The 15100-nt window shown below is 47.4% G+C and overlaps 2 protein-coding genes and 1 long non-coding RNA gene across 6 annotated transcripts; 1 reads left to right on the forward strand and 2 right to left on the reverse strand.

The window, feature by feature from the left end:
* Positions 1-466: 466 nt before the first annotated feature.
* LOC147250180 (flavin-containing monooxygenase 5-like) lies at positions 467-6110 on the reverse strand. Of its 2 annotated transcripts, XM_086224610.1 has the most exons (10): positions 6017-6110; positions 4374-4513; positions 4111-4299; positions 3818-3983; positions 3353-3495; positions 3073-3269; positions 2784-2931; positions 2472-2679; positions 1882-1954; positions 467-1788 (listed from the first exon to the last, which is right to left on the reverse strand). In XM_086224610.1, the coding sequence occupies exons 2-10, from the start codon at positions 4503-4505 to the stop codon at positions 1389-1391; spliced, it is 1656 nt and encodes a 551-aa protein (XP_086080736.1). In that variant the 5' UTR covers positions 4506-4513; positions 6017-6110; the 3' UTR covers positions 467-1388. The 2 variants fall into 2 exon arrangements, with proteins under 2 accessions (XP_086080736.1, XP_086080735.1); XM_086224609.1 differs by lacking the exon at positions 6017-6110 and having other exon boundaries at positions 4374-4951.
* Positions 6111-6472: 362 nt separating this feature from the next.
* Positions 6473-12783, reverse strand: LOC147250181 (flavin-containing monooxygenase 5-like). 3 transcript variants are annotated; one of them, XM_086224507.1, is made up of 10 exons: positions 12684-12783; positions 12153-12292; positions 11890-12078; positions 11597-11762; positions 10591-10733; positions 8506-8702; positions 7947-8094; positions 7631-7838; positions 7482-7554; positions 6473-7396 (listed from the first exon to the last, which is right to left on the reverse strand). In XM_086224507.1, the coding sequence occupies exons 2-10, from the start codon at positions 12282-12284 to the stop codon at positions 6982-6984; spliced, it is 1671 nt and encodes a 556-aa protein (XP_086080633.1). In that variant the 5' UTR covers positions 12285-12292; positions 12684-12783; the 3' UTR covers positions 6473-6981. The 3 variants fall into 3 exon arrangements, with proteins under 3 accessions (XP_086080633.1, XP_086080634.1, XP_086080635.1); XM_086224508.1 differs by having other exon boundaries at positions 12153-12426; positions 12684-12776; XM_086224509.1 differs by lacking the exon at positions 12684-12783 and having other exon boundaries at positions 12153-12669.
* LOC147250182 (uncharacterized) lies at positions 11590-15100 on the forward strand. The gene is made up of 3 exons (XR_015119261.1): positions 11590-12947; positions 13067-13145; positions 13273-15100. It is a non-coding gene; the product is annotated as an uncharacterized LOC147250182 (long non-coding RNA).

Consider the following 15100-nt stretch of genomic DNA (forward strand, 5'->3'; position numbering starts at 1 on the left):
GTGACATTCACCCCAGTTTTATGCCTGAACCTGGCAACCCGAATGTTAACGAGTCACGCGTGGACGAAGTCTTGTTCCGGGGTCTACCGACGGTGCGTGAGCGGCGGTCTCTTCAAAGCCTGTTTCAAATCTATCAATCAAATCGATCTACCTCGTCAAATTGTAAATGCTCAAAATTATTATTATTATTATTATTATTATTTGTCTATCTGTCCACCTATTTAGCTTCACGTGTGTGTAGCTTGTCAAAATGTAACAACCTAAAATGTTGATAGTAATAATAATAATATCATAATTTTAATTCTATCTCCCTTATCTATCATCTATCTATCAATCATATCTATCGATCCACCCATCCATCTATCTGATATGACTCATACCTTTAATGTGAACACTGAGGAAATGGCTGGATGAATACAGGCTCATGAAGAGATTAAATGGTGCTGATGATTTTAATTTGCTGTCTTGATTCATATTCATGAGCACAAAACAATCGCATCATCAATGAGAAAGAAATCTTTTGACTCTGACAAAATCTGAAAGGATTCCAGGGTGCAGACTCCCCGTCACATGGTCTCAGTGTGGAACAGTGAGTCAGATCAGCGTGGAGCTTCTCAAGCCTCCCAGCGGGCAGTTCCTCCAGCCTCCACTAGGTGGTGACATTCAGCCATGTTGGTCAATGATCCGCCCTGGAGACGACTACATGAGTCCCAGGTGTGGAAGTCGTGTGACTGTACTGAGGACTTGTGCTGGAGAACATTTGTGATCTCCTGATATTTAAGCTTTTGTAACTTAAATGTAAGATACCTTCATATATCTATACACAGTAGTCAGCCTCATTTAGGCATTTAGAGGAACGTGCACTGCAAAAAGAAGCACTCATTAGACACACGATTATCAGAGGTGTGTTCCAGAAGTGACAGCAGTCAGACCAGTCAGAGTGCCAGAGGTCCTTCCTAACATGACACCACTGACCAGCCTCTTCCTGGTCTTGGAACAGATGTTTTCCGACATCCAAAAAAATGCAATGTGCCATGGTTGCACCAGACCAGCCTCATTAACATACTTAAACACCTGCCATTGGTTTTAGGAGAGGGCGCTTGGTGTGAAAATGTAAATTACACTGGCTTGAAACTCTTAATGATGCTAGACCCCTTCTGTTTCCATGAAATATGAAGCATCAAGTGTGTTTATATTACAGCACAAAATAAAACTAGAAGCGTTGATTTTCTTTTGCCTCTGATTGCAAAGCAAAGATTGCAACACTTTCATCCCCACCAGCATCTCCACTCTCTAGTCACAAGGTTAAACTATTAGGAGGATCGGTGGGTTAGCACATCAGCCATGTTTTAATCAAGAAATCATCAACTGCAAATGAACGCAGACATCTACACCCTGATCCTGGCCCACAGTTGAGTGGGATCCTGCAGTAGATCTGGAAGGCTGTTCCTGTTCATGTATGCAGCCAAGCCCACAACAGCAGCCGACAGAACCACAGGCCACTTACAGGAGGCCTTGTCTTTGGGCTCCTCACAGGGCCTGGTCTGCATGGGCCGGGCCACTCTCTCCCACTGGGTGAGGATGGCTTGACGGGCTCCATCCCACTTTCCTGGTCCTCTGAGACGATACTGGTACGGGGTCACAGGACCGAACAACACGTTCAGCGCCAGTCTGGGATCGGTGAGTAGCAGCTTCAGGATGCCGGGTCGAACCCCCAGCAGCTCTGCCATCTCATCCATGTAGTTGACGTAGTCGACCTGGATGGTGTGTCTCTGGCTGGGGACATACCTGAACAAGAGGTGGGTGAGGGTGGATCTAAGGTTTGATGACTTTTAGATCTATAAAACACCATCACACAACAGAGAAAATCCACTTATTTACCTTTTGGCCATGGCCTCCTGCTTGTTACGCATGTCCTTCAGCATGGTGGCCACTGGAGGAAGTGCGATGCTGCCTGTTTAAAATGATGAAGGAATCCAATCTTAAAGTGTTACTTCACCCAGAAAGTGTTTTTTGCTTTTCAAGAATTCACAAAAAGTTGCCTTGAGCTCACAAAGCTTTTTTCCCCCTCCTGGATCACTTCTTTATGGCCCCAGAATGCAGAAAGAGCCAGCCATGTATATTTAGCTACAAGCTAATGGAGACCGATGGCGAACAACAGCAAAGCTGCTCAAAATTTTGGTTTTCAGATGCTCAGTAACCCACAAACACTCTGATTTGAGCTAAAAGCAAAGGATAACATTTACACTTTGACTACTATAAACGAATGTGAACCCATGCGGTTCATCTGACTGTGCCAGCTGGTCTCATATGGTGTTGCAATGAACAACTGCAGTTAGCATCACCCATTATTGAGTATCTGAAAGGCAAAATACACTTTAAGTCAGTGAGAATGATGAATGCTTTTAGGTGAAATTTTTCTTGAAACTCAAACAACTTCTGAGGCTGCATTTATACAGAGCCTGAACTACCTTTGAAGACGCGTGTGGCCCATCTGGCCTGCATCTCAGAGATGGGCATGATGGCTCCCAGCGGCTGCACCAGACCAATGATGGCCAGAGTGGGGCGGTCCAGCTCGGGAGGAAACACATACTTGTACAGCGCTGCTTTATTGTCAGACACTGAGACCACATGTGAGGCCAGGAACGGAAAAGAAAACCTGTAACCTGTGGCAAAAACCTGCAAGACACGAGTCACACCCACTAGCAACAGTCAGCGCTTGTATGTGTGTGTGTGAGTGTGTGTGTGTGTGTGTAACCAGGAGTGTGTAGTGAATGACGTACCACCAGGTCAACGTCCTCCACCACACTTCCATCATCAAACTCCACGCTGGACCCTTGAAACCTGCGGATGTTGGGTTTCACCTGAACGGTTCCAGAGAGGATGCGGTTGGGCAGCTCATCGTTCACCGTGGGATGTTGGCTGAACAACCTACCATTTTTTACTCTGATAAGTAAAACTGCCCACACTTCAGTTTCCAACATTTTGAAGCAGAAAAGCTGTATGTTTATCCTCCTCCTTTAGCGTGTCTGTTGCTCTATTAACATGAGTCCTCGAAACAGATGAAAGTACCTGTGCTTTGGCTTCAGGTTGTACAGGCTGTGGTTGAATCTGCAGTTGAGCTTCCTCTCCATCAGGCTGCAGACGAATCCAAACGGAAGGATTTGCCTTTGTATCATCATCAGCTTCGTCTTGAGCAAATCCAATGGAAAGCCATTGTCTGAAACTCGATTCAGGATCCAGGCTCCCCTCCGGGTGCTTAGATACACCTGCACATGTATGATACCAGAGGTGACGCGTGATGTCACAGAAGAGTCCTGTTGGTGGGTTTGAGGAGCCGTAACTGCCCAACCTGCTTGGTGACTCGGCTCAGTTCCACTGCGATGTCTCCTCCAGAATTCCCGATCCCGATCACTACGGCCGTTTTATTCCTCCACTCTTCAGGAGTCTTGTAGTCTCGACTGTGGAAATATTTCCCTTGGAAAGTGTCGATGCCTGCAGGGAATGACTCATCTGTTCATATCACACCAAATATATTTAATCTTCCGCATGTGATGTGGTGTGTGTGTGTGTGTGTGTTAAGCCATTGGCTAGAATATATATAATCCCTCATGCTGGGTTATGGCATCTAAATAATGTGTCGTCAAATATGCGTGACAGTTTCTGCCTGATAATTAAATATATGTGTGACATCCTGAATAAGTGAGTCAGCAGACAGTAAACAAAACAAGCCTGAAGATGTTGACAACAGATTTCTTGAATAGTTTCCAGCTCAAATTGTTTTTTTTTGTTTTTTTTGTTTTTGAAAAAAACATACCTGGGAAGTCCTGGAGAGGCAAGTTGGGGTGGCAGTGATGTCCAATGCAGATCATGACGGCGTCAAATATGTGCTTCTCCTTTTTTCCGTCCTTGTTCTCCGTCTCAACGTCCCACTGACCTGAACGAGAGAAATCTGACCTCTGCTTCACCTGCAAGACTCTGGTCTGGGCGACAGAGAGGCACAAACACAGGACTCTTAGTTTGCTGGACAGAGTTCTTGGCCCCGCTCTATCACAGTGACACTTGAGACTGAGGTGTGACCCTTCCAGGAGGAGCGTGAAGCTTCCTTACGTTGAAGCGGATGTGCCTGGTGAGCTGGAAGTGATCAGCATACATGCGAAAGTAGTCCATGATCAGGGAGTTGTGCATGAAGTTGGGGAAGTGTGCAGGGATGGGGTAGTCACTGAAGCACATCATCTCCTTGGAGGTGTTGATGATGACAGAGTGGTAGATGCTGGCCCTGTCTGCCTCCGGGCTCTCCTGCAACACAAACCTGCATTCTTACCCACCAAATCTACGTCACAGCACGACAACCTGCACGCGCTGGGACCCACCTTGAACCGCCACAGACCTCCGATGTCGTCGCTGCTTTCGAAGCAGACAGGCTCCAGCCCCTCATCCAGACAGCACTTGATACAGGCCAGACCCGAGCTGCCTGCTCCGACCACCGCCACACGACGAGTCATGCTGAGCTCTGAGACCACACAACCAAGTTTTACCCAGGCTGACGGAGCTGCGCAGAAACCTGACGCACGGCTCGATGCCCGCGTATCCGTGTGAACTGGTTCCAACGTGAGCGCCGCGTTCTTCTGCTGCATCTGCCCACCGGTTTTCTTTTTAATCCCCTGAAATCTTCAACTTTCAGGCAATGTCTGCGCTCATCATTGTCACTTCTTGCTGCTGTCCAATGACAGCGGAGGAGGGGCGGGACAAGCACCGTGACGAAGCCACCTCCTACATGACAAGCGCTCAGCGAGGATTTATTACATGCACCTTTATATACCTCTTGCAAGTTTATTTAAAAACATTTTTTATGATGTATGTAACTTTTTCCCCCAATTAAACCATTAAACATCTTTTTTGTATTTAATAGAGAAATAAATACCATCAAAAACACAACAGCTGTTAAAACACCTTGCGCTCCCACTGGATCCATCCATCCCTCCATCCCTCCATCCATCCCTCCATCCATCCATCCATCCATCCATCTTCTCCCTCTTCTACTGTTGAGGGTGGTGGGGGTGGAGCCTATCCCAGCAGCCTTCCCCCTGGACAGGTCACCAGTCCATGGCAGGGCCAACACATAGAGACAGACAACCATTGGCTCTCCCAGCCACGCCTACGGTCAATTTAGAGTCTGGATTAACCTGGTCCCCTCTTGATGTCTTTGAACTGTGGAGGAAGCTGGAGTAGCAGAGAGAACCCAGCAGGAACAGGGAGAACATGGAGACTCCACACAGAAAGACCCCGTGCTGCAGCTGGGGCTCCACCCACAACCTTCTTGATGGGGGCCAGAGTGAGGACCACTGCTCCACCGGGCTGCCCTCCACTGCCCAGCCATCTCAGCGTTTTACCCTGGGCAAGGTTGACTCCCACACAACTCGGAGACCCCCTGTTGCACCATAGCTTGTCTATCACTCCCAACTACCATCAAGAAACTGTTTACCACCTTTTGGCACAAAGGACAGTGTGACATCTCGTCCAGTTTTCTTTTTAACCCTATAGTTAATTTTTACTCTCATCACATTTCACATAAAGGGCAACAAACGTCCAGCCAGCTGATGTTGCTTTAATGATCATCAGATTTTATAGCTGTAGGTCATCCGGCTGTAACTTTAACAAAAAAACCTGTAGCACTATTGGAATGACTTGACTACATGTCAAGAGCCTGTTTATATGTTAAGAAGCTGGTGTCGTGGGTTGGGGAAGTCTAATATAATGTACAGTGGCAAAGGGAAACACTTGGCAACCTACAGAGTTTGTAGTTTATGAAATATGTTTGACCCGAAGCAGCCATGAAGATCAAAGTTCTGACAAATTGCACAGGCAGTGAACAACAGTCACTTGAGTTTGATTTGTGCATCAAGCCCAACATGAAGTACACTTAGTTACATATAGGTCGGGTGGGTGGGACAAGTGCAACACAACAAAATGACTTAACAGAAGTATTAACTTCAGTAATAACTGATAAACTCACCAGTTGTTCAGGTCTCCTACAGTGGTTCTGTAAAATCAGGTTGCAATGTTAGAAAGAGGTTTCCAACTTCAAGTCTCACCGACTGCAGCTGTGCCATTAAATCAGGATTGGCTGGGATCTGTTCCAGGAACGCCTTTTTCCGTCTCATTTGCAAACATCTGTCAATCAATCCCCTCTGATTTTTTTCCCACCTTAGGTCTTGGTCAATCTTTGCGTGAAAGAAAACACTTATGTCTTTCATTTATGGCTCATTCCAACTTTAAACATGCAAGCAAGTTAACGATTTTTAAGAAGAGGGTACCTTGACCTTTGTTCTTGTCAGCTGATTGCTGGGATGACTTGACATAAAAAAACACTTTAACTGCACACGACTGAGAGGTGAAGATGAACCCCTGGCTGCTCCAAGCTCTTCATCACTACGTCACGTTTCAAATAAGGAGCGTGTGGTTTAACCGATCAGTCAGGCTTGTCAAACTTTAATTCACATCCACATTTGAATATACTTTCATACAGAAAACAGGTTTTATTCCAAGTAGTTGAGTACACAAATACAAGTTCATCGATTTGAGAGTGACATGAAGTCTAGGGGCTCTGCGGTTCTTCTCTGACATCATGACTGCTCGAACTTCCAAATGGAAGATAAATCTCCCAGTTCTCCCATCTCCACATGTGGCTTCAGTTTGAGTGGCAGCTGAATGTGTGCAGTATTTTTTCACAGCCCTCATTACCATTCCTGCTCAAAGCACTGGACCAGACACACTGGAATCAATGACTGAAAAGTCTCAAACCAGATTCAGGGTTAATCCTGAATTCAAAATCAATCACATACATCCATACACTGAACTACAGGCTTGAAGGACAAGCGCTTAAAATATGTGATGAAGAGAATCTGAATATAAAGGGGAGGATAATATTATATACCGTCACGAGTAATCACAGACAAGCTGGTTGATGTATTTATTGCATCAGAAAGCAGGCAGGGACACCTTGATCCTTGCCCACAGTTGAGTGGGATCCTGCAGTAGATCTGGAAGGCTGTTCCTGTTCATGTATGCAGCCAAGCCCACAACAGCAGCCGACAGAACCACAGGCCACTTACAGGAGGCCTTGTCTTTGGGCTCCTCACAGGGCCTGGTCTGCATGGGCCGGGCCACTCTCTCCCACTGGGTGAGGATGGCTTGACGGGCTCCATCCCACTTTCCTGGTCCTCTGAGACGATACTGGTACGGGGTCACAGGACCGAACAACACGTTCAGCGCCAGTCTGGGATCGGTGAGTAGCAGCTTCAGGATGCCGGGTCGAACCCCCAGCAGCTCTGCCATCTCATCCATGTAGTTGATGTAGTCGACCTGGATGGTGTGTCTCTGGCTGGGGACATACCTGAAAAAAAGACATGTCTCAACATGTGGTGTATCAACTCGCTACTTCTTAGATCAAGAACATTCAAGAAATCCTAAAACTGAACCTTTTAGCCATGGCCTCCTGCTTGCACTGGAGATCTTTTAGCATGGCAGCCACTGGAGGGAGCTTGATGCAGCCTGTTGAAAGGAGACAGTTGCTCTCTCATCATGAAACACTCAAGAAAAGGCTGCATTTATACAGAGCCTGAACTACCTTTGAAGACGCGTGTGGCCCATCTGGCCTGCATCTCAGAGATGGGCATGATGGCTCCCAGCGGCTGCACCAGACCAATGATGGCCAGAGTGGGGCGGTCCAGCTCGGGAGGAAACACATACTTGTACAGCGCTGCTTTGTTGTCAGACACTGAGACCACATGTGAGGCCAGGAACGGAAAAGAAAACCTGTAACCTGTGGCAAAAACCTGCAAGACACGAGTCACACCCACTAGCAACAGTCAGCGCTTGTATGTTTGTGTGTGAGTGTGTGTGTGTGTGTGTGTGTAACCACGAGTGTGTAGTGAATGACATACCACCAGGTCAACGTCCTCCACCACACTTCCATCATCAAACTCCACGCTGGACCCTTGAAACCTGCGGATGTTGGGTTTCACCTGAACGGTTCCAGAGAGGATGCGGTTGGGCAGCTCATCGTTCACCGTGGGATGTTGGCTGAACAACCTGAGATGTTCAGAACCATGAATGCAGGACCACATTTACATCTGTGCTGTCAACACTGGAATTCAATCAGGTCTGACATCATGACGGAGATACACATGTAGACTCAGATGAGGCTGTCAATGAGTGGCTGAGAGGTTGTTGAAGTTAGAGAGGGTCCGTCCTCTTGAGGACATGAATGTGCTGGTCCAAGTCATGAACAGGACCAGTGTACTTGAACACTGACCAAGGGAGGAATTAGACGGGTTCGGTATCAAATTTCACGGAAGTGTAAGAATTATGATCTGGAGAGCAAGAATGTGCACGTGGCTGGATGGATGGGTGCTGCAAAGACATGCTGCTCAGTTGCAGGTGTTGCTCTTTGCAGGGCAAATACTCAAAAGCTCAGTGTCCCAAACTGATGTGAGGTAGTACCTGTGAGTGGGCTTCAGATTGTACAGTCGGTGATCGAATCTCTGGTTGAGCCTGCTCTCTCCCATGTCACACGAAACCCCAAAGGGCAGAATTTTCCATGCAAAGTTCACCACCCGGTTAAAAAGCAAATCCAGGGGTAAACCATTGTCCCCGACTCTGTTCAGGATCCAGGCCCCCCTCCGAGTGCTCAGGTAAAGCTGCAGGGAGAGACACGGTCAGAGTGAGTCCCACCGCACCGGTCCAACTCAGGCATGGAGAAGTCAGTGGTTCACAGGATTGAACCCATTAAAAGCAGGTACTGTCTCTAGTATTTCATTGGGATACACAATATCAACATGTTATCTGTATCAGCAGATATTAGTCATTTTATGAAAATTAATAGAGCCATTATCAGTCGAGGGGTGGATATTTATACCAGTGTTTTTGCTCATCATCTCTTGTTTCTGATGGGGAAACTTTTGGGTAAATATATGATTTATGGGCTTTCCCAAATATTGTGGATACAATGATGTTAATTAAGTTTTGTGTTCACACAGATGATGTAAAAATCTGGAAATATCAGAATCATAAATCAGTTTTAAAACATCTGATTATCAGATATCCCTTTCATTTTACTCCAAATAAATAAATAAATCAGAACTAAAGCACTCAGCATAGATTTTACAACATGGCTTTTCCTTCCATATCATGAGACACCATCATCACGCCATCATGTCAACTTGTCACCTTCTTATCTAATGGACGCATTTGGAAATTCAGCTCAAACTGAAGCACAAATAACGGTCAACCATAAATGTCTGTCACATCTTGTGGGAATGTGACCTGCTTCAACGACGATCTGAGCTGCAGGCAGATTTATCCCTGTCAGTGTTTAACTGCTTCACCTGTTTACTGCAAGCCCTCGAACAGCTGAGCGAGAGCAGCATAAGGAGTTCGCCGCCGCCACCGTAGCCGCCGTCGCAGCAGAAGAAGAGAGTTGCTCAATCACACGTTTCCACACTAAAGTGGCTCTCACATCTGGGATATTGTTGATGTTCTCCTGATGCGTTTCACGCCTGCTGGCCTGGACCAGCTGAGGTACCGTAACAGGCAGAGCGGCTGAAGGGGATCTGCTCTCATGAGACCAGCTCTGCAGCCCACTGGTTGTTAGAGGGGCTGCGTACGTTTAGGGACGCAGGTTTGCCGCCTCGTGACAGAGCTAAACTGAATTCTAACGTTATACTTATTTGTACCGTTACCACATGATACCTCCTCAGGCCTCATGATAATATCAATAACTTAATTAATCAGCTCATCTTGCTGTGTGGTGGATCTGAGACTTTTGCTGTCGCTGGTGGTGAAGACAGACAGATAGAGGAGCCGTTTCTAGGAGGAGAGACCTGCTGTCTCCGGGAGGTCGTGAGGCGGCGGGATTAGCTGGAAGTGAGCCAGCCGCCACCGCTTCCTACATTGGAAGTGGTGCGCTGCAAAGATGCTCTGTCACTCAGCTGCTCGTGGCGCCTCGAGCTCAGACCCTGGTGGGGCTCTTTAGAGGCATTTCAGAGCCCGCACTGCTCCGTTCTCACTCGCCTCATCCTGAGAGGGTTTGACATTAATATTGTAATTCATCATCTCAAGATGAGCCGCTGTTCTGGTAGCCGGTGTTGTTTGTCATCTCCCCGGGGTCAACGGGTCATTTCAAGGGTCATTGCTGCAAGAGAATCACTCTTAGAACCCAATTTTAACACACAAATCAAACCCCTGAAAACAGGAGCGACAAGTTCTGTTCTTCCACCTGCATTTAAAACACATTGAGCTCTGTGTTCTGCTGCTTCAGAACTCTCCAGGGACTAATCTTACTGAACCACAGCAGGGAACATAGAGCATCCAGGAACACACGCAATGACACACCGATCTGAGCAACAATGACTCCACATTTCAGCTCTCTGACCAGGCGTCAAGCCAGGCAGGAGCTGCATTTGTTCAGCTCACAGCTTGACGGCACGATTCTTCCTGCTGTTTTAATCTGTATGTCAAAGCTGCTCTCACTCAAGTTTCAGCATGTTGAACACGACCAAACCTGTGAGTGTGTGTGTAACATCCCACCTGCTTGGTGACTCGGCTCAGTTCCACTGCGATGTCTCCTCCAGAATTCCCGATCCCGATCACCACAACCTTTTTATTCCTCCACTCTTCAAAAGCCTTGTAGTCGCGACTGTGGAAATATTTCCCGGTGAAGCTGTCGATGCCTGAGCCAGAGAGCAACTTGTGACTGCGAGACAGAAACTCTTTACTCCTTTGATCTGTGGCCTGACATGAGAGCCAAGGCTGTCGAAGCATTCAGTTTAATCATAACTGCAAAATGGCCTCCTGTAATTCTAAATGAGCACTATTTGTTAAAGGCTGTGCCTCAAAATACCATTTAAATTCAATAGTACGGTGCCGAAGAGCTGTCACCTGATTAAAAATAGCTATTATTATTATAATAAAAGCAATACATCCATCTTCTATACCTCTTATCCATTCAGGGTTGTGGGGGGTGGAGCCTACCCCAGCTGACATTAGGAGAGAGGGGGGTTCAACCTGGACGGGTCACCAGTCCGTCGCAGGGCCATCAGGAGCAATTAGGGGTTCAGTATCTTGCTCAAGGACACTTGGACAGGGTCACCAGGGGAAGAGGGGATTGAACCAGCGACCCTTTGGTTGCTGGATGACCACTCTACCCTTGAGCTACACTGCCCCCATATTAATAAAGTAATTTTAATTTTACTAACACCCCCAAAAAATATTTTCGGTTCATTCATTGTAATCTATATAATTGGAAAAAATATCTCTGACACAGATTTCAACAAAAATCTCAACATGAACGGGTCTTCAATCTCACTGCAGTTGCATTCCAAAATAGCAACCTTTTTACATGTTTACCCCCCAAAATACCCGTCAGGTCAAGGTTGACGGAGTTGTCCTAACAATCTCTTCCCTTCATGTTGATAATGTGTTATGCAACCTGGTTCTTCTGTGTCAAAGGCTGATTGTTAGGTAATCACTCCCTCTTTATGACGCTCCAGCCCCCCCAGCACTATCAGATCCACATGAAGGCTCCAAGTGTCACCTGGGAAGTCCTGGAGAGGCAAGTTGGGGTGGCAGTGATGTCCAATGCAGATCATGACGGCGTCAAATATGTGCTTCTCCTTTTTTCCGTCCTTGTTCTCCGTCTCAACGTCCCACTGACCTGAACGAGAGAAATCTGACCTCTGCTTCACCTGCAAGACTCTGGTCTGGGCGACAGAGAGGCACAAACACAGGACTCTTAGTTTGCTGGACAGAGTTCTTGGCCCCGCTCTATCACAGTGACACTTGAGACTGAGGTGTGACCCTTCCAGGAGGAGCGTGAAGCTTCCTTACGTTGAAGCGGATGTGCCTGGTGAGCTGGAAGTGATCAGCATACATGCGAAAGTAGGCCATGATCAGGGAGTTGTGCATGAAGTTGGGGAAGTGTGCAGGGATGGGGTAGTCACTGAAGCACATCATCTCCTTGGAGGTGTTGATGATGACAGAGTGGTAGATGCTGGCCCTGTCTGCCTCCGGGCTCTCCTGCAACACAAACCTGCATTCTTACCCACCAAATCTACGTCACAGCACGACAACCTGCACGCGCTGGGACCCACCTTGAACCGCCACAGACCTCCGATGTCGTCGCTGCTTTCGAAGCAGACAGGCTCCAGCCCCTCATCCAGACAGCACTTGATACAGGCCAGACCCGAGCTGCCTGCTCCGACCACCGCCACACGACGAGTCATGCTGAGCTCTGAGACCACACAACCAAGTTTTACCCAGGCTGACGGAGCAGCGCAGGACGAGGCTGCAGGACAGTCCGCTCTGCCCTGGGCGCCTCAGCGTGGATGAGGAAGTCTGCAGACCTGCTGAAACGTGTTTGACCCACTAAAGTGCGCAGAGTTTAGTTGCACCAGAGAAACAAAGACACCAAGAATCACAGTGGACACCAGCTCACATTCCTCGCCTCCTGTTTTAACTACTGAAGGCCCGGAGGAGCAACTGGTGTGGAAGTTGTTGTGTTCGGTTTTACATAGGTCATAACGTTATGTATGTATATTTACACATTTATTGACATATATGTGTGTATATACGTGTACATGCAGTACTAATTAACATTCGTGCACGCGTCTCTATTTTCTTACCGTTTGCAAACCGACGGAGGAACCAAGTGCTCGGCGCTGCCTGCTTGTCCTGGACTCGGCGGTGGGCGGGGAGAGACCGTATGTGTGTGTGTGTGTGTGTGTGTGTGTGTGTGTGTGTGTGTGTGTGTGTGTGTGTGCGGGTCCTCATCTGACCCTTGAATCAGTTCCGTGGAAAAGCAAACATCCAAACAGACGAAAACAACACGCGTATGTCTGTGATACGGAAGCTCGTTTCTGCCGGGAAAAGAAAGAAAACAGACGGACGTGAAAACATAAACTTAATAAAAAACATTTCATGATGAATCAGACCTAACAGATCATTAATATCATGAAAATTCTTCTAACTGACAAACAAATCATCTCCATTATTTATATACATCCAGGTTAATGCTGGGAGTGCTATGGAAAAAAGCCTCAGACGTCACTTGCCCGTTGTTAGGAGCAAACCTGGACACACTTACAGTATATTGACACTTTTGTTTTGTAACTTTTACTGGAGTATAAATCAATCAAATTACATTGCATTTGGGTAAGCGTGTCTCTAAAGTTCTGCATTGTTTTTTTAATTATTTGTGTTCTTGGGTTTCAGAGCGGATTACCTGCCTGACCATAACCAGACAGGCGTGCAGCCAACCTCCATGGTTTGTTAGGGCCAAGCACTCCACAGTACCAGAACCCTCTTGTTGGTTCTAAAGCCTACTTGACCAGTTTCATGACTTCCATCCATCCATCTTCTCCCTCTTCTCCTGTTGAGGGTGGTGGGGCTGGAGCCTATCCCAGCAGCCTTCCCCCTGGACAGGTCACCAGTCCATGGCAGGGCCAACACATAGAGACAGACAACCATTGGCTCTCCCAGCCACGCCTACGGTCAATTTAGAGTCTGGATTAACCTGGTCCCTCTTGATGTCTTTGGACTGTGGAGGAAGCTGGAGTACCAGAGAGAACCCAGCAGGAACAGGGAGAACATGGAGACGCACCCAGAAAGACCCCGTGCTGCAGCCGGGGCTCCACCCACAACCTTCTTGCTGGGGGCCAGAGTGAGGACCACTGCTCCATCGGGCCGCCCCAGTTTCTTGACTTGTAAACTAAAAATACGTGGTTATGGTGACAACACTCAGCTGAACTTATCAATGTGTCCACATGGAACCAGTTAGCTGACTGTTTAAAGGACAGAAAAACATAAATGTCATGTAATTTCCTGTTACTGAAAGCTGACAAAACTGAAGTTCTTGTGCTGGACCAGAACACCTCAGAAACACCTTATCTAATGAGACAGGTACCCTGGATGGCATGACCTTGACCTCCAGCATGACCTTGGCCTTCAGCACCACCGTAAGGAACCTAGGAGATCACTTTGACCAGGATCCTTCAACCCCCACATTAAACAAATCTCTCTTTCTTTCATTTACATAACATCGCTAAGATCAGACACATCCTGTCTCAAGAAGATGCAGAGACATTAGTCCAGATAACTGTCACTTCCAGGCAGGATGACTGCAATCCCCTCCTATCAGGATGTGCCAACATTCCCTAAAGACTCTCCAGCTGCTGGTGGACCCGTTGAAAAGACCAGATCTCTCTTGCACTGGCTTCCCTGTCAGATCCCTGTCAGATCCACGCTAGAATTCTAGATTCTTCTTCTATCATCCTCAAAAATCAGGCACCTTCATATCTGACAGAGCTCCTAGTTCCCTACTACCCAGCTAGAACCTTTTGGTCCCAGGATGCTGCTGGGCTCCTGCTGGTTCCTAGAGGCTCTGCGAGTACAGTTGGAGGTGGAGACTCCAGTTACCAGGCTCCTCCCCTGTGGTTACTACCACTAGTAGTACTGGTGGTAAACCTCCCAGATCCTGACTGGTGCTGCTGCTGGAGGAGGCTGCAGACCTGAAGAGTCTCAGGCTGACACCTCCAACCACTACTAGTACCAGTACTACTAGTACCGGTACTAGTAGTACCGGTACTAGTAGAACGAGCATCAACATTAGCATAGTGTTAGCACTGGTGTCAGTACTAGTAGCTTTAATGCTCATGTCCTGCTGAAGTTGATACTTCAGTAGCTGGTAGATGTGATTTTTAGTAGCTGGTTTACTGTTGTTGTTGGTGGTGGTGGAGGTGGTGTGTCTGAACTGTTCTGTCCTCCGTCCCTCCATCTTTCTCTCTGTCTTTCTCCCTCCATCTTGTTCACGACCAACTGCCTGTCATTCTCTCTCCCTCCTCTTTCTGCCTGTCCCTCTCATTTCTGTCTTTGTTTCCTCTCTGTCTTTGTCTCTGTCCCTGTCCTCCATCTCTCTCCCTCCCTCCTCTCTCTGTTCTACACCTGCTCTAGAACCCTGCTCTACTAGGAGGGAGGTTCTCCACCTGCTCTACTAGGAGGGAGGTTCTACCCCTGCTCTACTAGGAGGGAGGTTCTACCCCTG

The sequence above is a fragment of the Aulostomus chinensis genome, chromosome 14 (assembly GCF_037954235.1).
Source record: "Aulostomus chinensis isolate RoL2024-O1b breed Wild chromosome 14, RoL_Achi_v1.0, whole genome shotgun sequence".
NCBI classification, from domain to species: domain Eukaryota; kingdom Metazoa; phylum Chordata; class Actinopteri; order Syngnathiformes; family Aulostomidae; genus Aulostomus; species Aulostomus chinensis.